Source organism: Poecilia reticulata, chromosome 9, assembly GCF_904066995.2.
Source record: "Poecilia reticulata chromosome 9, P_reticulata-male-v2, whole genome shotgun sequence".
Classification (NCBI taxonomy): Eukaryota; Metazoa; Chordata; class Actinopteri; order Cyprinodontiformes; family Poeciliidae; genus Poecilia; species Poecilia reticulata.
In genome coordinates this window covers 15752588-15777179 of record NC_088838.1, presented here as the reverse complement: position 1 = coordinate 15777179, position 24592 = coordinate 15752588, and the positions used below count along the sequence as shown (strand labels likewise).

Genomic DNA, 24592 nt, shown 5'->3' with positions numbered 1-24592 from the left:
CTGGAGACAAGCTCTCAGTGGAACAATATTGCTATAGCAAAACAACATGAAAACGGCTTATATTAAAAAGAGACACAACCAAGCTAAACAAATATGTCAATGAACACCACCTGTGCTGGATCTAGGAGAGGAGTGAGTCACTGAGTAAGAGCAGGTTCTGGTGTTCTATCTGTACAAGCTTATTTTATAAATTATAACACTGATTGGTTTGGTACACATTAAATTCTGAGCTTCAGATCATTATTATAAGGATCATTATTTCCACCCCAAAAAAATCTAGTGATAGATAGATAGATAGATAGATAGATAGATAGATAGATAGATAGATAGATAGATAGATAGATAGATAGATAGATAGATAGATAGATAGATAGATAGATAGATAGATAGATAGATAGATAGATAGATAGATAGATAGATAGATAGGATTCTGTTGTACTGCAAATCATTACTTCAATATCCACAAGCAGAAGCACGGCAGGTGCAGGACACTCAGTATGTGTTACACAAATATACATATTTAGTATGCATTCATTCATTCATTCATCCATTCATTCATCCATTCATCAAAAGAAAAGCTATTTTAGTTAGCTCATATAAAAAAGTTTTTTTCAGTCATATTTCTAGGGGCAGAATATTTATCAAAAAGGAAACCTAGCACTGTGTATAATGTGATTGTAAGTCTGTAGAAAATACTTCTTGCTTATTGCAACAGAGTTGGTGGACTTAATAAAAAAGCTGCATATCAGAACCACATTATTAAATCAGACATTTGAGAAACACCATGCAAAACTCTGCAAGTGAGGCTTTCAGGTTCCCTCGTGCACATCGGGATGGCATGTGGTTATACACCAAGGATTGGAATTAGGAGATTTCCTGCCCGACCTACACAAGTTTCCTTTCGCTTTTGGAAATTAAACAAAATTTATAGTGTGTACACTTCAACTTTGAGGTTCATAGACACACAGACTGTGAAATCATCTTTGTATTTGTCCAGTCTAAAAACGTTTACAAAAAGCTTGACATCTTTCCAGGTAAGAAGGCTAACCCAAAATGTTAGATTAACAATGCCTGACCTGCCGGGCACTCAATGAAATATATCAAAGCAATGAAGGGGTTCAGTCAATGGCACCATTGTTTTAAAAATGTACAATACAGGTTAGCCACACAAAGATCCAGCAAAAATAAAGCACTTGACCAGAAAAATGACAATAAAGTTTTCAAAGATGAAATGTTCTTGTGAAAGATCCATTAAATTGTCAACCCTCCCCCCAAAAATCTCGGGACTCCACTGCCACTATAAGCCCCTTCTAAAGTCTGGCCTGGTGTAAGCTGCCAGTGACCCTTTGGTGATTCTCTGCTTGAGAGAAGCAGAATTCAATTAAACTTTTTTTATCTATTACATGAAGTAAAACAATTACAACATTGTTGATACTAAGGTTAAAAATGGAAAGTATGCTTAGAATATGAAACACGCATGCAGGTGTTACTGAAAAGACTTTCTGAAAATTAGTAGATGGTGGAAGAGTAACAGACTTGCTCTGTGTTCCCCTCAACAGCACTAAAACAAAGCTTTCTTTCATAAAGAAAGAAAACAACTTCAATCGACTTAACCACGGACAATAAGACTTGTTTCATTCATCACTGCTTGGCCTAAATCGAGGTCTCAGATTTCTTTCTGGCAAACCCGGTGTTGTATGCCGTTTCTGACATGGTTTGGAACAAAAGAAACCTGTTTTGTCTGATGGTGTGAGAAAGTCTCTCCGTAATAGGTTTCTTTTTTTTTTTCAGCAAAGGCAGTTCTGAATTTAGCCATGCTGGGTCTTCTTGTCACAGCATACAGGAAGGACACTTTGTTGTAAAATTACAAATCTGTTGACATGCTTCCCTTGGCCTTTTAAAGTTGACATTTTATTTTAGAAAATAAAGAAATGCATAAAAATAAACGTATTAATTTTTATACGTCCTTTAGTAAATAGGAAAGTGTGTTTGAAACATGTAATCTTTGCCATGGGGCGGTACAAGATTTTTACAGAATGAGAACCTTGATTTATAACACAACGGTTTAACACAAAAACAAGATAACCATAGTAACATGATCTAATGGCTTTTATTTTGAACAGCAAAACAATTGTAGCTTCTGTACTGACATAAACTACTGGCTATTATGGGTATCAGTATGTTATTTATACAATTTGTCAGGACATATTTCCACACAGCTGATCTTGTCTTTGATGTAAGTAGCCTCCTTTCAACCAGCTCACCATCAGTGCACAGCAATAGGTTGGGGAGGGGAAGTGCTGTGTTAGTCTGTGCTAAGGGATGAATTTAAGATGATTTTAGTCCTGGGCTAAAGTCATTTTTTCATTCCTGTTCACAAGTTTTGTAGGTAAGTTTAGCATGAATCGGCTTTAAGATTTTAGGTTTCAGTGCACAGCCATCCATCCATCCATAGGGTGATCTAACTCACTTGATGGAGTACACTGAAAAACAAAAGAGTCATGGGATATGTGAAAAAAAAGTTGCTGCTTGTATGTCTGCCCATTTTAGAGGGGAGGGTTATTGTTATTTCATTAGATTTTTTTTTCAAATAGTTGCATGATAGTTAACTACTTCAAAATCCAATTAAAACTGCACAGGTCACGTGTAATGATCTTTATGTTTTCAAAATTCTTGTTTGAAAATGTCACTAATACAAAAAAAAAACAATAATAATGCATTTATGGGGAACCTCAAAACATCATCCCTCAGTAAGCTTCTAGTAGTACTTGGCTTTGTCTGTTATCTATTAAGCTAGCGCTAAGTTTTTAGTGTTTTGATACTTTCTCTGGCATCATATTACTGTAGTAAATGTATAAGACAAAATATTAGAAGTTCGACCAATCATACTTTTCTTAACATCTTGACCTGTAACCGGCCCTTTCCTAAAAGGTCCATGATGGAAACAACCTTTCAATTCTCTTGATGCAGCCTATCGATCTAGCACATTTTTAGTGAATCCTCAAACTAATACTGCTAGTGTAGACACTTTTATTGTAGCACTGCTTTTTAAATACCCAAACGATGCTCAAGCAGGTTGAGTAACTTTTCAGCACATCTAATGCTTCTCTATTGAGATTTCCATTTACTTCATTATGACCCAGTTTATGTTGAATTACAGATATAATGGTGTAAGTTGTCGTTTGTTCAAATGTCCTATATATAACAATGTCTGCATTGATTCTCAAGTGGGGGCAACGCTGGATTACAGAGTTGCACCATGTCACATTCACATTCATTTAAAAGCATAGTTTTTTTTTTTAAGCTAATGACCCAGAATCCTCATTATCAACTAAACTGGCGAGACGGGAACGCGGACAAGACCGTTACTGCTCGCGAGTTTGGAACCGCCGCATCAGCTTGAGGCTGGGAAACCTCGCCCCTTTCTTTGGGGATGCAGATGAGTCTGGTGCACTTGACGTCTTTTCATGACCCCTGTCGCTCCCCCTCTTCTACCCATATCCCCATACCCCCCTCCCACCCACACACCGCACACCCGGCCCCTCTAGGCCCTCACGACGCTGTCTGTCATAGTGGGCCCGGGCACGGCATTGCCACTTGCCCCACCGAGCGTGGGAATGGGATCGTCCAGTCGTTCACATCTCCTGCACTGCGGTTAACGGAATCAATTAAGCAGACCCGACCCAGCAGCCACCCACATACACACACACACACACCAGCCTCTCCCCAATACACCCCTCGTTACCCCTCCTTCCCCACCTCCCTCCTTTCCCTAAGCCTGTCCCTACGTCCTTCTCTCTTTCTCTCCATTTTTTGTCAGCTCTGTCTGTATACATCCTAATCATCACTACCGTTTGGAATGCCCGTGATGCTTGCAGGCCAGACCCCAGACCGCCAAAATGAGGGCGCACGTGGATTTCGACAGTAGCCCCCAGAATGTGACTCTTCCAGGCACCCAGTGGGCCTGTGCAGAAACCTCATGCATTTTAAATAACATAAATCATGCAATATTATGAAAATCAAGAGGACTATAAATATTAACATGCAATATGTGACCTGAGAAGAACCAGTGTGTGTATGTGTGTGTGTGTGTGTGCGTGTATTGGTGTGTGTATGCATTTTAAAGTTGGACATAATGCACAAGAGAGCAGTTGTAAAATCTAACTGTCAAAGCTGAATGTTCTTGGTACAGTCCTATCAAATACACATATATTCACACTGTGGGAGAAAATACAACATAAATTACAGAACAGTGACAAAAATACAGCCAGTTTCTGTTGACATAAGTGATATTTGCAGGCTTTAGTCTGTGGGGAAATCAAAGTGTGCGTCTGTCCAAAAGGTCCTCGATGAGTCTGGAAGTAGTTTTTACTTTCGGTTATCTAGCTTTATGACGAGCAGAACACTCATACAGCTAGATAACCAAAGATAACAACCCACTCCACTGTCTTCTACAGTAATCCACAATCCATGTTTCACCTTCTGGGCTCCAAAGTTTTCAATTTTTACAACTTAAATGTTCTTGGCAAAATACAGTCATATCATATCCTTTATATTCCCTTTTACTGTAGCTGCAGATGGCCAACCAGAATTGTTTAACACTCAGGAGTTAAAGGTGATAATTCTTCAAGGGAAAAAAAGGATTATATATTCCCAATGTTAATGTCAAATTCACTTGACATTAACCAGTATTACTGGGTTGAAGTAGGCCTTGGAAATCGGTGGTAAAGTGCAGTCATCCTTGCACACGGGGCCCTAATTTGCAATGCAAATTGCCTCAATCCCACAAAGGCTCTTTCGCCTCTATTAAGTCGTTGTGGCAGCAGCAATAGAAGATCCTGCAAGGCCGGGTGGTGAAGAAAAATCCAGGTTTCCCGTGGAAAGCGCAATAAGCGACAGGGAATTAGGACGCAAATGTTTCGGATTGAGAAGATTATGTTTGCTTCCTCTTTCTTTTCTTTTCTTTTCTTTTCTTTTTTTTTGGCAAAAAACTGTCAAGTTGTCCGTTTGCATCCTGTTTGTTTGGGGAGCGAAAACCTGCGATGACGGTCCATTCAGCTGGCTGGATCGGAAGAAAGTGGTAATGTGTTGAAATAGGGGACAATCCCCTTCCACTGACAGAAATCGGGGGCCAAGGGCTGGCCAAAATATGGACCAGCCCGGAGGAGGTCAAAGGCCTCGCGGACCGGGAGAGTGGAACTGCGGTGATGTCACGAAAAAAAATCGCAAATGCGCCCTCCTTTCAGATGCACGATCTCCTCATCCATTTACACAGATCGCGCTGCATTGAGCGAGTCCGCCGCGCACGCAGCGAGCGGCTCCGCCGCTCCTCCTTTCTCACACACAGCAGCACAGGGAAGGAAAACGGAGAGCAAAAGGAAATGCTTGTTTTCCTACTTTGTGAACCGCAGCTCGGGAGCCATTCGGAAGCTTCCTTTTTTCTCTCTCTCTCTCTTTTAATGGAAGATGAGCGCAGAAAATAAAGCGTGACACCCGAAAATAAGTCAGCGACGAGCATCGCGGAGCTGCCTCCTCTGCACAGACCAGGTTTAATATCCTCAGTAGCATGATCTCCGTCTGCTTATCGCTGCTCTCCTGTTCACTTCAGATGTAACTGTAGGAGTTAAATCGCTCTCTCTTGCTCGATTTGTGCGTCGAAAATCCGTTAGAGCCTCTTGTTGTTGTTGTTTTGTTTTTTTTTTATTTGTTTTTTTGTTGGGGGTTTTTTCGCGACGGTCGCATCCGATGGGTAAGGTAGAGACCACATATTCTGGCTCGCCGCGCATCAACTGAATCCCCCCCTTCCCCCCTCACCTCCCTGCGCTCTCGGATGTTAACCCCCCTCACTTTTCCTTAGAGAAAATGCAAGTGGATGACAGCTTAAATATAAGATCTTTGTAAGTGTGAGTTAGCCATCAACAATGTAGCGGGACGCGCGATGGCTCATGCGCAGGTGGAAAATGTAGCTCCACAGTACCCTGCGCTGGCTTGTGTACAACTTCGGATTCTGTTCGGACGATGAAACCACCCTCCCGCCCCCCTTTACACTCCACACACGCACACAGTACAGGGAGGGGAGGCGGGGGGGGGGGGAGCAGTGATTGACTCGGTTTGTCTGAATGAGTGGACAGATTAAAGCTTTAAAAAGTTTTCATTTGTGTAACTTCCACCCGTGTTGCTGTAATTTTAGACCTGACCCCTAAGTTTGTCTTCTCGTTTGGCCCGGACTCCGCATTTCAATTAGGGATTCGCATGTTTTCAGTCACAACCATCACATCCAGTAACTCTAAGCACACTGTATCCGCAGTATAAATATATATCAAAAATATATATTTGGAACAAAACTCTTAATCACTCATTTGCTTTCTTAATCGCTTTGTTTCCAGATGTTGTTTTTTTTATATCCAGCACAAGCATTTTGACCTCCCTATTGATGGCAACGTGAGGCCAGCTTCGGATCAGCCTGACTAACTTTTCAATGATCACCTGATTAGAATGCAAGAAGCTTTAGGCCGGGCCTTCCCATTAAGAGGCCGTGATTTAATTACAGCACAGTCGACGCTACGCAAACCTGCTGATCCCTCCAACACGCACTGAATTGAAACTGAAAAATTCCATGATGGATGCCATCTGTCAAATACCTATTTTTTGGTATTAAGTGCAGTAACAACGCAGCGAAGCTGTAGTTGGTGTGAGGGCTTTGTTTTTAACAGACCGCATGACAGTTTTGGTGACGTTTACATGCAGGCGGTGTAGTGCGTGTTTTTTTCTTTCTTTCTTTTTGTTTATTTCAGCGCAACACCGGAGCTCGTTTCATAAACAAGAGTCATTAAAGATTTGCTTTGCTTTTACATCCAAATCAGTCCCTATTGTTCTCTAGCAACGTGCTGATCGCGTATCTCAAACTGTATTTAGTCAACCTAAACTTGAGCAACAGACAGCGCGTTTTCTGATATTTTTTAAAGAGGCGCGTTTTTTTTTAAACGTGACTTATTTTTATCCAACTGTTGCGAACGCAAATAATAATAATCCCAGTTTAGCTTAACCATTCGCGATAACTCATATGCAAACTTGGCAGACCGTACAGCGCATTCTGCACTAAAGTGCCATGTGACAATTATAGCCTAACTTAAAAACACAATTTCAATTATAGAACAAATCTTTCCTGTCTAATCTGTTAACTTCAAGCGGTGTGGGAAGCTCATAGCGATCTAAAACACCGGAATTAACTTAGGCACGAACAACTTCCCTGCATTATGCTCTAACTAAGACAATACGAGTTACTTGTGCATACATTCTTGTACGTTTTAACTTTTTTGCGCACCAGAGTGTGCAAGCGCATCCCTCAAACCAGCCACTAAAAGTTGAACTTACTTCCACACGGTCCAGCCAGATGACTGCCAGGGAATCAGAAAGTGTCCAAGGCGGCAGAAGCAGAAGAACAACGAGGTCCGTGTGTATCGTGGTATGAAGTGTAGGTAAATGTTCCTCTTGGAGGTGGGAGGGGGGCGGGGGGAGCAACTAAAAATCCCAGGCGTTTAAACATGCTGGGTTGGTGGGTAGTTGGTTGCTTAAGGGGGGTGAGACTTTAAAACTGGTGCTGCCACTTTGTAACCCGCATTAGGCGGCGCGCTACGGCCGCTCTGTGCCAAAAGCATGAGCACATCCCAGGCACATGACAGACGCAGAGACGGGAAGGGGAAAAAAAAAGAGGGGAGGGATGAGGAGAGGGAGAGACACAACTTTCCCATAAAGCAGCAAATAGAAAAGTGCATGCACAGTTGAGCTCCCAGAGAGTGTGCAAGTTTTTTTTTTTCTTTTTTTTTTTTGTCTTGTTCTCTCTCACCCCCTTACCAATCCCCCCACCACCACCCCCTGTTGATAATGGGGTTCGGATGAGGAGGGAAGAGGAGGGGGAGGGGGGGGGGCGGTGGGTGGTGATGATGAAGGTGATGATGATGAGGAGGGGTGGGTGTAAAGTCCATCCTTCTCTGTGAGTAGAGGACGTGCTCTGAAATCCAAAACAAGTTCCCTCGGTTCTTTTGTTGCACGCACGAACTGAGGGAGCATTGTTCGGACCCCACTCCCCTTTCCTCTCCCACTCCCCTTTCCTCTCCCCCCCCCCCCGCCCCCCTATGACCAGGTTGCGATCTGAGCCTCGCAGTCGGGGTGGTAATGAATTTGCTGCGGACGCTCCTCTAACACGCTTTGACAAACGGAACGCATTTATTGCGGGTTTTGCAGACAAAATATGGGGGAATAATTTTGCAACGTGCAATCCCCCCCCCCCAAAAAAAAACAAAAAAACATTCTAAGTCTGTGACTAAAGTCAAAAGTAGAAAAGAAAGAAAATTGGGAAAGACACACTTTGACTTAAGTGTACCAGAAGTCACACTGCTGCAAGTGTCCTAATGGGAAGGATAACCAGAGTCCAGAAATTGGACACACACTCATACACACAGTTTGAGGAAAGAGTAGAAATTTTAAAAGCAATTTTCACTCAACAAAAGTTCAAATGAGGTCAGTGCAATAGATTGTCCTTCTGTCGATGTTTATCTTTATAGAAAAAACATGTTTACTTTCATTTTTTTTATTTCTAATACACCTTATCCCGAGCTTCCTTGCAAAATATAATTAGTTAAATCCTCACATTTTATCCTGTAAAATACCCATGTAAATAATAATAATAATAATAATAATAATAATGAATACCAAAACAAAGAGCAAATATTCTCTCATTTTTCCCCTCCCCCCCCTCTTTTTTTGCCTAATTGCAGGCGTATCCATTAGCATCCGCCGCCTGGATTCACGTTTTAGTTAAACTGCGAGGGCACGTTCAGTGACGTAGACGAGCATATCAGCTGCGTGCAGCCATATTTAAATACATCAAGGCAATTAGCCCATCAAAATATGCAAATCCCCCTCCTTACTACATTGGCAGTGGAGCCCGGCCGCAGTCGGAGGATAATTTGTACACCCACTGCAGGGTGCGTGTGTTTTTTAATGACTGCCGTTTTAAAAGAGCGACTACTGCGTTTGTTTTGTTCCAACAAGAAGGCATATAACGCGAGCGGGACAGAAAGAGGAAGGCAAGAAGAAGAGGAGAAGAAGTGGAACCGGGAGATTGCTGCTGCTGCTGCTGCGTGGAAAAAACGCCCATGCGTAATGAGACCATCCTCGCCGACTATTCTATCTAAATTCCTCGACGCCGTTGGCTCTGGTGTGCGTATTGTTTTTCATATTGATGCATATTCAGTGCTTAGATTTGCATTATATATATATATATATATATATATATATATATATATATATATATATATATATATGGCTGACCTATTTTGCATGAATATGACTATTCAATATTATGCAATGAGGCGGCGATTAGTTTAGTTTTAACCTTACTTTTGTTATTTATCCTGTAAAAGATGGTACAAATAGTGATGTATGGTCTTCCAATCTAAAAAAAAAAAAACAACAAAAAAACGTCTCCGTTCAAATTGACGATGCATATGCAGCATGCATGAACAAAGAGCTCCCCGGTGGCTGGATAAACAATAGAAAGGGAGCAGAGGCAGCATTGCTTTTTCTTTAGACAGACGCAGAAAACTGCACACTCTGTACAAAAACTAATAACCCACAAAAAGTCCTGTGGTCAGACTGTAAAAAAAGAAAAAAAGAAACAGCAGTGACGCAGCGTTGACATTTACGATCCAATTGCTCGGGCTGTCTAAAGCGCTGCCATGCACGCGCACACGGACGCCAGGGGAAGAGCGCGCAAATGCAAGTGCGGCATTCTATGAGAGAGAAGATCCAAAATATTATTGTGTGTGATCTTAACGTTTAGTATAACTGTTATTATTATTTATTTATTTATTTTTTTACTTTTCATTTTTGTTCTTCCCTCTTTAGTATCCCCCCCTCCCCCTTATCCAAATCGTATCTCATTTTGCATGTTTCCAGTCTTGTCTAAATTTACAAAACGCTCCAACTTACCTCCAGTTAACAAAAATCCGACGCTTCTGTAGCTCTGACCTGTCTGCTTTTAGCGACGCCATAGATCAACTTGATATAGGCCGCTTTTGATGGATGGAGTGCAAACTTTTCCTCTTGCTGCCATAGGCAGAAGCAGTCCCCCTATAGGCTACTCCCCTTCGTCACCTTGCTCTTCAAATGCTCGAAAGCTCAGCACCAGTGGTCAGACAGACTGGCTCACGTAAAACACCTCCAGAGCCACAGGAATCTGGATAACCCCACATGTGCAAGGGAAAATAAAGGCTTGTTCTCAAATATTGTAGTAGCAGGCGATTCGAATGTCGCTTTATGGGAGTTCAAATTGAGAATCCTCTGTTTAAAAACACAAATAATCCCAACTTCAGAGTTAGGCTCGAGGCGTTGTATTTGTTTGTTTTCTTTCAAATTTTCTCCAATCGCCTAAATAAGTCGAAGAAAAAAAGCGTGAGAAAACCAATGATGGTGACAAATAGGCAATTCAGAAAATCGAACAAAAGCAACAATGTCAATTTCATTCAGTTGTTTAGCATTGGCTTGATAATGTGAATCACTTCAGGTCATTAAAACTTGACGATTTTGTTGTAGCAAATCATTATTATCCCGCTACATCTAACAAAATTAGCACTAACTTACATTTAAATAAAATAAATGCCGATGTGAGCCTCCAAACTCTGCAATAGGTGCTGTCACAAAGAGGCAGACGGCAGAAGGAACTAAATTCAAATATCCGCATGGAAAACAATTTTGTTGCAAAGTTATTAGCACACCTATTGTTCGAACCGAGTTATTCCTTAAAGATGAGAGGGTGAATTAGAAAAAAAGAAAGATAAAATGACACACTGCTTTAACAGATGCTCTTCTGAGTTTGAGAAAAAAGAAACACGACGCTATAATTTGACATCTATATTAGGGCTCCTTTTGAAATAATAATAGAAAAAGATAATAATCCGTATGCGCACATTTACATTTGAAGACGTTTTTTTTTATGTCTCAGTATATGAGCCTTCGGAGCAATATGTGACACCAAGGAGAGCGTAGGGCTCAGGATGTTGTTTTTCATTAAAACAAATGGAGTAGTAAAATAGTCTAACTTCTCAAATACAGTCAAATCAATAGTCATCTATTGAGAAGAATATCTGAGATTGAGGAAACAATGTGCACGAATAACCTTCACTATACCACCACACAACCACACACACCTTTAGGATAACAGTCCATGAGCAATTTCAAAAATCACATTATTATTATTATTATTATTATTATTATTATTATTATTATTATTATTATTATTATTATTATTAATTAGTAGAATGGAAAGTTGGCTTACAAATGTCTTTCAAATTATGTGGGACTCATTGCTCATATTTTGCTCTCACCTTCCTCTCTAAGCATGTCTTGCTTTTACGTATGAAGCGCCATAAAGGTTTTTTTTTTTTTTTTTTTTTTTAAGTTCTTGGAAACATGCAACGCCTCTGGAGGATGGAGATGACGACCATGACGATTAAACACGGTCGGCGTCGACGAAATTGACTAAATGGTGAATGGTGACATCTAGTGGTAAACTTGGAGAATGCGCACTGTGGAGGAAGAATAGTGGTTACCAGCTTCCACGACTCGTGCAGCTTGAAAAATCCTGTCTGTTGATAGAAAAAGAAGACATATTTAATGCATTCGTCCATGAATTCGTCCATGAATTCGTCCATGCGTCGCCTTAGCTCCAATTAGTTCGTGATTTTTAGCTTTAAAAAGTTCACTCTGCTCTACCAATGAAGGCGTCAGGCTGGGCAAATTAATGCGATCTGGATCGAGATGGACTTTGTTAGGTGCACGCGTCTTTTTCTTTGTAACAGTTCATTTTTAATTTTCGTAGTCTCTTATTAGTCGATAGATGTTTTTTTTGTTTGTTTGTTTTGTTTTTCCCTTTGCGTCAGTGGTCGTCTTCGAAATACCTTTATCTGTTCAATCGAATCCACCTGGTCCACGAATGACTCGATTTCGTTAATCGCAGCAGCGAATCATACACAGCAATGTAAAAAAAATTAAGAGACCACTTAAAATGATCAGTTTATCTGATTTTACTTTTTATATGTGTTTGAGTAAAATGAACATTGCTATTTTATTCTACGAACTACTGACAACGTGTCTCCGAAATTCCAAGCAAAAATAAGAATTATTATTTATTTGCAGAAAACGAGAAATGGTCAAAATAACGAAAAAGATGCAGCGCTTTCAGACATCAAATAATGCAAAGACAACAAGTTCATATTCAATTAGGAACAATGTTTTAACTCAGGAAGAGTTCAGAAATCAGTATTTGGTGGAATAACCAGGAGGTTTTCAATGGGGTTCAGTCTGTTGAGATCATTTCACATTGCATTACATATTTACATGCAAATATGACGTGGAACAATACACTATCCGTTAAAACTGCACTTGAAATTAATTAGTGCAATCATTTTGTCAGTGATATTTGTTGTGATTACAATATTTAGCTTATTGGATTTTTAGCGACTTACTTTTTGTTCATGTTTAGATTATTTACAGAAATAATTAATGGTGTTTTTTTTGTTGTTTTTTTTTCTTTTTTTCTGTTTCTCATTTTTGTTACTTACATCAGTTTAAGAGAAACTCAAATAGGCCACCAGCCAAATCTTTGCTTCGCTACATGCACTATGTAGGTCGATTTGAAGTTCGAATTATAATGCAAAGACTCGAAAAATGTAACTAAAATGCGACACGACGTTATTTTTGAAAGCATTCCAGCGGTGTAATGTGACCAATGGAAACCGAGAAGGATTCACCAGCGATCAACACATAAAGTCAATGTGTGACGTTATGTATTATTATCTTTTCATAAGAAAAAGTTAACTTTATGCGCACCATTGAGCATTTAATAACACAACTGAGATAATTCCAATGAATTGCAATTTATTAGTTCACTTGACATGAAATAGGATGAATAGAAACGGAAACATTTTGCGCTTTGCGTTCAAAAAAAGAGACTTGGATAATGTTCAAAGCAAGTGTCGTATTTCCTGGTAGCGTTGACAGAATTGAAGGTAAAGGATGAACAAACAGAGACAGGATCTAACATATCTTTGTTCTGTTTTTGTCTTTATTCCTAATATTTCATGTTTTCCCCTTTTTTGGTCACTGATGTATCTGTACGGTCGTCACATCAGTCTAATCAGTTGTCCTGATTGGTCCAAATGTATTGTAAGATCACAAATACGGCATGCAGTGACGTCAACATTGCAGGTTTCTCATAACGAAGCTCCTTTTCAGCTAGGCTCATTATTTTTTTTATTTACCTATTACGAAAAGATGACTATCGATTTAGCACGGGTCCTCCTTTGATGATTTTGTTGTTCATCAAAAGAAAAGACAAGTCTTTTCTTGTCTTTAGTGTGTTCTTTCGTCGTCATCACAGCAGATTTGAACAGTTCTCTTTATTAGGCCTATTATAATGTCAGCTCAAAAAGCGCCATGGAATGACGTCAAAATGGCAGGATTTTCACAATAAAGCCGCAGCGCAGCGAAACCTGTGAATTTATGTAATTTGTACAAGTAAAAAAAAAAATTAAAAAAAGAAAAATAATAAACGTTTAAAAGAATGTTGGCATTATTATTTTTTCCTATACTGTTTTCTGACTACATTGAAGATCAAATGAGTTCTACCAGCTTGCTGTGAGTTTCCATGTGGTGATGAAGATTGAAATAAAATGTGCATTTTGCGTTTTACCACTATTTAATATTAACCATCCAAAGGTTCACCTAAAATATATTATATTCTAGATTTTAGGGAACTGAGAGAAAATGAGAGCTGAAGGCTTAAGTGCATCTTGTTTTCTTTTGGTTTTCTTTTTTAAACTTTGTTTCTAGAAGGACTTCTTTGTAACGTCATCACACTATTATGAAGCAACTCTCCATATTATGCCTATTATATTTCAAGCTCACAAATGAGCAATACAATGATGTGAAAATTATGGATATCCACAATTAGAACCCATATGAGCTAACCTCATTGATTGCTTTATTTTAAAGCTATGTGTTAATCATTTGCATGACCAAAAAACAATGGGAGCACATATCAAGATAATATTTTCTTTGTATAATCGGTTATCGTTTATGTTTTATTATTTTCATTATTTTATGTAGAATCTAATGAGCCAATCATGGTTTGAGCCAGCACAAACTGTGTTCGTTTGTTGTTTTTTTCCATGTACTGTTTCTTCTACCTGATGGGGAACACGTGTATGTTCTTTGATTTGCAAGAGACCTTTTTCACTAATAAAATATATCACCTCTGTAATTATAAGTGTGAAAAAATTTTTTTCATTAAATTGTTTAATGTATGTTTAAATAAAAAAGAAATGCAGTCTCTCTTTCCATTGTTGAGTTTTAAGCAGTCGACATTGTTATTCAGAAAATCCCAGAGAATACTGTCAAATTGATGTTTTTTTTTTCTAAATGGAATGAATAACTGTTTAGACAAGCATGTATAGAAACAAATCCAACACAATAAAACCACACTGAGTCACATCAGGATAACTAAGAAAGCCAGTAACTTTACTGAAATCTCTGCAAAATACAAATAGCCTTTCCCTCAAGCAGAGGAGACTTGGACTCCATCCCCACACGTTTTTTTATTTTTTTATTTTACTACATACAGCTGAAACAAGTCCCTTGAGTTACAGAGATGTGATTTAATTTAAAACCATCTTAGTCTCAAGTGGCGACAAAGGCCAGCTTATGCCGCTGAAAGCCGCTCTCTTGCGTTCCAGGAAAAAAAAAAAAAAAACGAAAACAAAAAAAAACATTACTTCCAAACTTTCTCCCATTTTTTTCAAATTTATACAAGCTACATTGATACTAAAGACTGACTTTGAAGTATTTTTTATTTGTATTTTTTTTTATACCATATTACACTTTTAAAAAAATCTTTTTTTGGTTTTTTTGTTTTTTTTTGAGCACAACTTAAATAAACCACAAACACAGTGGAGCAACAAAGAGTCCTGTTTAAATGCCAGGGCATTTAGCATTTGTAAGTTAATACACATGACTGTACAAGTGTATGGTCTCCCCTTTGCACTGCAAGTTACTTTATTCAAAAATCAGCTGAGGTACTGCTTAGGTCAATTTTGAGGTACCGACACTTACACCAGACGTGTTTAAATAAAAAGGCAACACTACAAATTTTCTCCATCTTTGGTAAAAAAATTATTAAATCTAGAGCAGAGAGTGGTGACAGGTCTGGATAAATTTTTTGATTCTGAGCAAAAACCCAATTTTTTTTTGCTAATATGAACCTTTTGCAATGCAATACACAGGGAGAGGAAAGAAAAGTAGAGCGATCAAACAGAGAAACTGTTCAAGCAGATTAACAAAAAAAAAAAAAACAACAACAACCTGAAGCTACACCCAACTAACTGTGTTTGAAATGTGAAAAAAGCAATTGTACATTTGAGCAAATTCTTTTATTATCTTTTTTTCAATGCTTGCAAAAAACAAAAAAACAAAAAAAAAAAAACATAAATGGATGTGAAAATAAAAGTTGATTTTACAATACAGAAATGCCACTGGCTTTGGTTTCTCCACACTTTATGCTGCCTGAAACATCATATTTATTTATTTTTCCAACTGTATTTTTTTTGTTTGTTTTTTTTTGTATTGAAGTTTTAAAAAATAAAAGAAAGAACACTGTTACAGAGGCTCTGCCCCGTTTGACTACACAGACTGTATACAGTAACAACATTGTGAACCTGCATGAAATATGCACACAGAAATAGTATAACACTTAAGTGACAGCAGATACGGGAGTGGGAGGCAGAGAGAGATATGTGGCTAGTTTCATTGTTTAAAAACAAAAAAAGATGAAAAAAAAAATCCAAAACAACTATTTATCTAAAATTAACAAATTGTGCTTTTCCCATATACCAGCATGATCAGTTTCTTTCTTTTTGCTGAACTGTCAGTGGCCTCAAGTGGAAATGCGTTTTGAAGAGTGGAACATGAGCGGAGACCGCAAGGGGACAAATCAGCTTAGGTTGGTAAATAATAATGATGATCAATGGGAATTTATCATGATGCATTTGCAAAGTTGCATTAGGTAAATATGATTCGAAAAGAAACAGTATAGTTCGGGTGAGCTTCGTCAAACATCTAGAAAACACACTTAAGATTGGAGAAGACCTGAGATTTTAGTATAATGTCAAAAAAACTGCTTTATGAGATTGTTGGGATTAAATTTGATCGTTTTTAAATCCCTGTGACTCATCTAAATTTATACAAATACAACCAGATTCCCATCATATTTCTTGGTGTGTGAGATGAGCAGAATACATCGAGCCTTTTATTTCTGTTCATCTCCAGTTTCAGTCTCCGGACGTTTTCCACAAGCACACTGTTTTTGTGATTTTTTGTTTTTTCAGCATTCAGGCCCATCTCCTCCGTGTTGCACAAATCCAGCTGGTTTCTAAAGTTAGTCTAAATACAACCCCCTTCAACAGCACTGTTCAGAGTTCAACTGAAACAAAAACCAGACAACATGTGCAACTGCACATAGAAACTTCACTAAGAAACAAAAAAAATCATTATATATATTCATATATTAGAAAGCTATACACAAGCATGTTAATTTCACAGATTTTTTTTAAAGATTCTTAATATTACCATTATTATATATAATAATTAGAAATACACGTTTAAAAACAAACCTCTACAAAGATAAAACAGTTCAGCAAAGCATTGGATCTCAATCTGTTTTTCATGGCTTAGGGCGTGAAAGCCCAATCATCCCCCCCGTAACCCGCATCCCTCTCTCTTTCTCCGGGTGAACTATCCCTCTTTCCTTAGCAAAGCTATCAAAAACACATTCTGGCTTATAGAAACTACAAAAAGCCACAAAATGCTTTGCATTGTATTCCTTTCATATGAAAATATAAGCAAGTGTATCGTACAATTGTTGTTTTTTTATCTTTTTTTTTTCTTTTTGTTCATCAATACTGAGAAGTTAATACTAGAACCCGAGTTTTCATGATTACACCAATGCAGCTCTTAGATCGAAGGGTGGTCCTCACTCCGTCCTCTAACTGGAGTCCAAAAACAAATCAACACCTAGCATTGGGTTTCTGCATGTTTACCTGTACAATCCTTCAAATGTTGCATAATAGCTTTTTCATTTATTGAGTTCATAAATCTTGAAATGTCTGGCAACTTTTTAACCCCTTGCCTGCAACACCCCTACCCCCCCACACCTGTTAATCCACTATTTACATAAATACGTTGAACCTGCAACATGACATCATCTAATGTTAACACGCTTTTGCAAGGGAGGACTGCGGAGAAGGAATATAAGCAATGAAACTGATACTGTACACACGTACTTTTGTCCAACTCAAGTGCAAGGTGTTTTTTTTTTACCCCCCCTCTGGACACACTCACTCTCATGTTATTGTTTTTTTTTATTCATTTTTTTGTTTCTAGTTAATGATACATCACTGAGGCAAATTGTAAGTACGTTGTTTTATGAGACGGAGTACCTGACTACTTCTTTTTATATGCTGATATGCATATATGTACACATAAATACGTGTAGAGATATATGCATGTGATTCTTTTATCCACACACAATACATTTTATGCATAGTTCCCCAGCAAAAATCCCCCATCCAAACCAACACCCGCCCCCCCCAAAAGCCCATTACAACACCCTCACTGGTTTATATAATGTCAATAAGTAAAGCACACACACACACACACACACACACACACACGCACACACTCAACAAAAAGAAGTAAATAATAATAATTAAAAAGAAAAAAGAAATTACAAAACATTTTGTGAAAAGGGTTGTCCCTTTTCTTTCCTTCATCTTTAAAGAGATGAAAGGAGAGAGGCTGTGGGGACGGGTGGTGCGTGACAAGGAGATGGGAGCTGACTTTTGGTGCATCGAAATGCTGCATTGTCAGGGTCTCCGGGCAACTTGGGGCACAGCCAGGAGTGTCGGCAGAGCTATCATGTCGCCCATCCCTCTGACAACCGCACCCGTTTGATGGAGGGGCTCTCTCGCTCGTCCAGGGCAGGCCGGGCCAGTCCTAGGGGCGAGTGGAACTCGTTCCTGTGCTCGTCGCGGTCACTGCCCTCGTGGGAGCTGCTACAACTGCTCAGGCTATCGACGGGGGAGCGTCCCGAGTCCTGGCGGGACTGGGGGTTCTGACTGGGTGGCACCCCGCCGCCGTAGCCCCCTGGTGTGCTGCTGGTGCGATCTCTAGGAGGAGAAACAGGTTCGGACTTGATGTGCAGGCTTTGAGCAGAGGGCAGGGATAGATTTGAACCCTGACATAAGTGAGAGCTAGAGCAATTTCTGTTGGAAGGAAAAAGGAAAGGCAAAGGGGTTACAGAATTACAGAGCAAGAGACAAGGTGATTGTAAAGTCAAGTCTGTACACACAAGCATGCAGTCAGCACTCCCGCGCGCTCATACATGTGAAAACAGTGAGGTGTCATTTAGTGTTTGACCTAACGAGTGAAGATGTAGAACAGTGAAGAAGTCTTAGCGTGGCAACTCAACCAAAAATCTCTGTTAATTATCTATGCGTTATCATGCATTTTCCCAACAACACAAACACCTTAAGAGTAAGTTTCCTGCACTCACCCGAGCTGGCTGAGGGCCGAATGCTGCATGTTCTGAAGATGTTGCTGCTGCCAGCCACTCATGGAGCCGAGGTGCAGGGAGCTGCCACTGTTGAAGCCAGACAACGAGGACAGGTCTGCACTGTTCAGGGAATACTCTGAACACGAACATACGAGGGAGAAAAGAAAGAGTAGGATGAAGACTACAAAAGCTTAAAGTTGCAAAAAGTGAGCAGCTCCATTGGAATGTGTGAATCCTATTCCCTGACGGTTAGTAGTGCTATAGCACCCTCTGCTGTTAAAAGGTTTTATTACAACTGAACATTTGGAGAGCTTCGAAAGTGTAACTTAGTTCTGAAAATGCTAATTCTTTTTTTATTATGCAATTCTAAAAATAGGAATCACATGCCATATACATATACACATTAAGCACATTGGTGCATTTCAGAATATTATTTCTGGTTATATTGGTAAATGTGGCTCATAACTTATGAAAACTTGCTTCCCAGAAAATGATAATATTACATAAAATGAACAAAAAAATCCTTTTTTACTCTTAAAAGGTTATGTCTGCACAATCCTACTGACTGACAGCTGTCCAACAGGCTTTCATGTATGCCATCCACATGGAAGGTAAACTATAAACGGTCATTACTAATGAAGCTGGCTGTTCAAATAGTGCTGTATCCAGGTATATGAAGAGGAGGTAGAATAGAAGGAATATGGCCAGAAAAAGGAACACAAGCAACATACTGGACCAAAGTCCTTTCAAATTTGGGAGAGATTAACAAAGTGTGGACACAGGTGTATACATGGGCAACAGCACTCCTTAAAAAAGTTGTCAGAATCATTTTACTAAGGAGAAGAAGTGCTGGACTGTTGCTCAGTGGCTCCATGTACTCTTTTCAGATGCAAGAAAATTCTTAATTTTATTTGGAAAATCACAGCAATGCACTCTGAAGGAAAAGTGAAGAGACACATACTGCTACATGTTAGAGGTCAAAGGTGAAGTAATAATGATTTATAGAGACGTCAAATACCGCTATTGGTTCAGTGAGTTTTATTGAGTTCAAAGTCAATGCGCTATCTACCAAGACTCCGTGCTTCAATCTGTTGAGAATTGTTTTAGAGATGCTGATTTGACTTTCCGACACATGCCCACACTTCCTTGCTCTAATGATCATGGTACATCTGTACCCCATTCAGCACCACGTTCACCTGAATTAAACCCTGGACAGAAATTGCACCTCATGCATAAATACATATATGCACTCCTGAGTTGCATATATGTATGCAACTCATGTTATCATATATGTATGATAACATTTCTGTTGTTAAATTTGAGTCGTCTGACTAAAGTGTAAAGTAACTTAAGTTATGTTAATAATGTAAAATAAACATCATTAAATAATGTTACTGGGGGAAAAAAAAAAGAGGATTGGTAACACACTGAAGTACGTACCGGTACCATAAGAGGTAGAGATGGCAGATGGGTAGCCGCCCATGCCTTGTCCTGGTAGAGTGGGAGTTGCTACTGAAACCACAGGAGTGGCCAGCGACTGAGCAGACTGCGAGTTGTTAATTCTCTGGTTCTGTGACAGAAAGGGAAAAAGAAACAAGACACAAGAGAAGCTTGAGAACATGAACCGAACTTCTGTGGGAAACAAACGGGAAAAAAAAAGTAGCCAACATTTTATCATGTGTAATTTCTTTCTCTATGCCAGCAGATGCTGAGAGATCAGATGTGGTACCAACTTCAGGGGAAATTAATCACTTGACAAGAGGCTCGGTTGAACTCTGCCAACCCCATCATTTACCTCTCTTTTTCTTATTTTACAAGGGGCTGCTGTCGCTATAGTAACACCATGGGTTTCCATAGCAACGTATGGTGCCAACTGCAAGGGAAAGCCTTTCATGGAGGGAGAGGGAGAAAACAATAGAGGTCTGATGAAAAAAAAAACAGAACGTGTGTGGTGTTTTTTGTGTGGACATTTAGAGGTTTAAGATCTGCATAGAAGGTGTTTTTAACCTTCTGGAAGCTGGTAAAAGAAACGCATGAAGAGTGAAGGGAGGAGGAGATACAGCTGGGCTTGTGGCAGCAAAGTGGTTGGGTTGTTTTTACTTAGACACGCCACTGGATGGCACTATGCACCCTTGGAATATGTCATCAGCAGAAACAGGGAAAAAGTTGGCCATTATAAGTTAGGAGTTGCTCTTCTTAAACAAAGAAAAGAAAAACATATCCCACAATAAAAAGGTACAGCTGTTGGGATTCTAAGGCACAATGTGCTCACTCGAACTACCGAGGTGGTTTGTTATAATAAAACAAAGGTTTTGACTACTTTGACGTCTCGTTTTCTAAATTTGAGTGGCAGTCTGACTTACCAACAGCAGGTCAACATCCTCAGACTGATGGCATTGAAAGGGGAGGGCAATACATTCAAATTAGTGCATATGACTGAGCACATTAAGGGAGCTAGTAGGGATGTAACTAATTGAAGACTGTACCAATGAAATCAAAACTATTTGAAAAAAAATAAAAATAAAAAAAAATATATATATATATAAGCTAGTGAACCTGTACTAACTAAAACTAAAAACAGCTTGAAAGTGGATGAGGCAAAACTACCAGATCACATAGTTTAAGTGCCAGCGCAGAGAGACACAGCAGAATCTATGGTGGGTCTCTGACAAAATATCAGCCTTGGGCCAAGACAAAATTTTTGAAAAGATTTATCAAAAAGGAAAAGATGTTGTTTTGAACAGGATTTCTGCAAACTTTAGCAGGTAAATTCCTTTTGAGACATTTTTTAGAGACTCATTATTTAAAATTAAGGTATATAAAAAACAAGTTAAATTAATTATTTACTTTCTAAAAATAAATTCAACGAACTATACAGACAGTAGTAATTTTCTGTGAAAAAGCACAAAAATAAAAAAAGACAAAAACAAGAAAAATACAAAACTCAATGGAAGAGGCAAAAGAAAAAACAAGCGTACATAGAAATTTTACAGATTTACAAACGTATTTTAAGATTTTGTTCAGAAAATCTGGATGTATTTAAGACAGTTTAGGCCCTGAAGTGGTTTAAGACTTGTTTAGAACTTTTTTTAGTTCTTTGCAGAAACCCTGTTCCCATAACAATGAATCAATCAACCCAAGTCTGATATGAAGAGATAAAAGCAGCAGTGAGAGAAAGAAAAAGAAAATAAACAATAAGAGACCCAGATACAGGTCATATCACATACAATGGGGAAAAGCAGATGAGGAGAAAAAGGATGCCAAATGAAGGATGCAGAGATTACTCACAATGGAGGGCATGTTGTTCTTGGCCCCAGGGGGGATGAGCACGCGTAGGTCAGGTTTGCGGTTGTTCATGCCCAGGTTCATGGGTGGGGGGGACTTTGCCTGCATGTTCTTGTTCATTCCACCTGAGGAAACTAGCAGGCCAGGAGAGTTGCGGTGGTTTCCGTAGCCATTTCCTGACAGAACAAAACACACATGGAAAAACATTGAAAATGCTCCTTTTCTGACCTGATATTTAACAAAAACAATTGAGGTGTTGTTGTTTTTTTTTTTTTTTTTAAACTTTTTTGAAAAGTTTAGCAAAACTCTGTCCCCTGCTAATATGCCTCGTTAGGGAATAGATTAATTCATTTTCTCCCTTTGGACACTTTTAGGTGTTTCTGTCTCCTTTCCCCAACCCTGTGGTAGGAATTTTATTGGGACACTTATAGTAGATGGGGACTCATAGAAAAGCGCACCCACAGACCCGCAGTCAAACAGATTATCACAACAGTAACAGTCATTTGTTAGGAAGTCATATGATGAACACACCCTTTACCTCAGTCACTGTCAACAAAGACTTTATGTCTCAGCCACAGTGAATTAACCTCGTAAAAACATCTAATTATGGGTCACAAGACCACAGAAGAATGAGGTCAATAAATAAATCAAAATAAAGTAGAACTGAGCCATAGTTCCGCACAAAAAAACTACTCTGTTGCTGCTCGAGATCCACTTTCTCCTACACAAGAAAAATGGTGGGGTGAAATCCTACCAACATCATTAAAAAAGTCTGAGCGAAAAGAACACTGCCAGGCAACAAAGTCTTTGTTTCTAACTCCGTACCGTGGGCTGTTTTTCCCCTTACTTCCCCATCCGATCTTCCAAAGGGGTAGAACGCAGGGCGCAGTGTGGACGTTCCCACTTGAAAGACGGGCAGGAATTATATGTTAGACATAAATGAATTTCCTAATCATATACTCAGGGGGAAAAAAATGAGACGCAGATGTCTTCCTGGGCAATTTCCCTCGCTGATCTTTGTTTAATTTGAGAGCGAGGTTTTTTTGTTGTTGTTGTTGTTTGGAAATGAAAAGTCTCAAAAGCTCAATTTGAACAATTTGAAGAGTAAACGACCGCTGGCAGTGAGAGAAAATGAGGCCGGCAAGAAAACGAGAAAAACAGCATGTCGCGCTGGGTGCGTGTGTCATTGCTGAAAAGTGTGATTTATAAGCATGTTTAAGCTTTTGTTAGCAGTGAGTTTGTGTGTCATTTTGTGTATGTTTTATGATAATTTTTTTGTAGGCAGTTCGGCTTGTGTGTAAATCCCGATATTTTCTTATAAGTGGCACATGTAGTATCTTGTAAAAGTTTTCACTCCCCTTGAATCTTTCCACATTTTGTCATGTTACACAACAAGATGAAATATTTTCTTGTGATTTAGCGCACAGCTCACAAATGCTTTTACAATGAAAAGTCTAAAAATTATGGCATAAATTAATAATAAGCTCCAGTGAGTCAACGCTAGCGTATAGAACCACCAAGTTTTTGGCTGTATTTCTCGACCAGCTTTGCACATAAACACATTATTGCCCATTCCTAACAGCAGAATAGCTCTCAAGCTTAGTCGCATTGAATAGAGAGCATCTGTGAGTATCTTGAGCCTTGCCACAGATTAGATTTAGATCTGTGCTTCCAATGGGAAAGCAGACAAATATGCTTTCATATAAAGTATTCCCTTGCAGCACCTACATTGGTGTTTAGCACTGCTGTCTTGCTGGAAAGAGAACATCCTCATCATCCTAAGGTTTTCTTGCAGGTTTGCCCTGTATTTAGCTCCATCCATCTTAAAGTAACTTTTGCAAACTCTTCTGTTCCTATTGAATAAAAGCATTCCCACAATATGAGTTTTCCACCATCGTTTTCCTTAGCAGTGACGTTGTGTTCAGGCTGACGTGCAAAGATAGTTTTGCACCACAAAGTGGTTTGCATGAAGATCACGAAGGTTACTATTTAGCTCTGATCTGAAGAGCGCGCCGTTTTTTACACGTTAGCTGTATTCCACAAATGACCTGTGGAAAACTACAAGCAAGACGTCTTTTTGTCTTTCCGCTTTAGAATGACTACATGTGAGGACTGCATGACAAATACTTGCCCTGTTGACAGATTCTTCCACCTGAGGTGTGGCTCTCTGCAGCTCCACAAGGGGTAACAAAGGTCTCTTGGCTCCTTCTCTGAATAATGCTTTTCTCATCTGGCTCGCCAGTTGACGTGGACAGTAGTTGTGCCACAATCCTTTCATTTTCAGATGATGGATTGAACACTGCATTGTGAGATGTTGAAAGCTTGGAACATTTATAATCTAAAACTGCTTGAAAAACTCTCCACAAGGTCACCTCTGACCTGCTGTGTGCCTTAGTCTTTGTGATGCTGTCCGTTCACAGAATAGCTGGTTTCAAGCTGACATTAAATTACAGACAGGTAGATTCTCTTTACTAAATAGGTTACTTCTGGGACTTTATTTTGGCCAATAACTAAGGGCCTCACAGACAACTACACACATCCGATAAAACAAATTGAAATTTGTGGTTGGAACTTGACAAATTGCGAATAAAGTTCACGGGGGAATGAATACTTTTGCTTTACAAAGCGCTATAAGCACAG

General features: G+C 39.2%; 1 protein-coding gene and 2 long non-coding RNA genes across 37 annotated transcripts in view; 1 reads left to right on the top strand and 2 right to left on the bottom strand.

The window, feature by feature from the left end:
- Positions 1-10074, bottom strand: part of LOC103470447 (uncharacterized) — a 45600-nt gene extending 35526 nt beyond the window's left edge. For 5 of the 12 annotated variants that reach the window (XR_001776925.2, XR_001776924.2, XR_534483.3 and 2 more), the window contains exon 1: positions 7375-7739. This is a non-coding gene — a long non-coding RNA (uncharacterized LOC103470447). Of the gene's footprint in view, positions 1-7374; positions 7740-9993 lie in introns of those variants that run through there. The other 7 variants (XR_014088898.1, XR_014088899.1, XR_001776926.2 and 4 more) reach the window with 5 other exon arrangements.
- LOC108166578 (uncharacterized) lies at positions 7774-14396 on the top strand. Its single transcript, XR_001776927.2, has 2 exons — positions 7774-9222; positions 11462-14396. It is a non-coding gene; the product is annotated as an uncharacterized LOC108166578 (long non-coding RNA).
- A 163-nt stretch (positions 14397-14559) lies between these two features.
- mef2cb (myocyte enhancer factor 2cb) overlaps positions 14560-24592 on the bottom strand; it is a 90834-nt gene continuing 80801 nt past the window's right edge. For 14 of the 24 annotated variants that reach the window (XM_081610608.1, XM_081610598.1, XM_081610596.1 and 11 more), the window contains 5 exons: positions 21956-22128; positions 21031-21054; positions 20108-20237; positions 18668-18803; positions 14560-18377 (listed from right to left, as the gene is read on the bottom strand). In XM_081610608.1, the coding sequence (XP_081466734.1) occupies positions 18029-18377; positions 18668-18803; positions 20108-20237; positions 21031-21054; positions 21956-22128 (812 nt within the window). In that variant the 3' untranslated portion in view covers positions 14560-18028. Of the gene's footprint in view, positions 18378-18663; positions 18804-20107; positions 20238-21030; positions 21055-21955; positions 22129-24592 lie in introns of those variants that run through there. The other 10 variants (XM_081610611.1, XM_081610603.1, XM_081610604.1 and 7 more) reach the window with 2 other exon arrangements.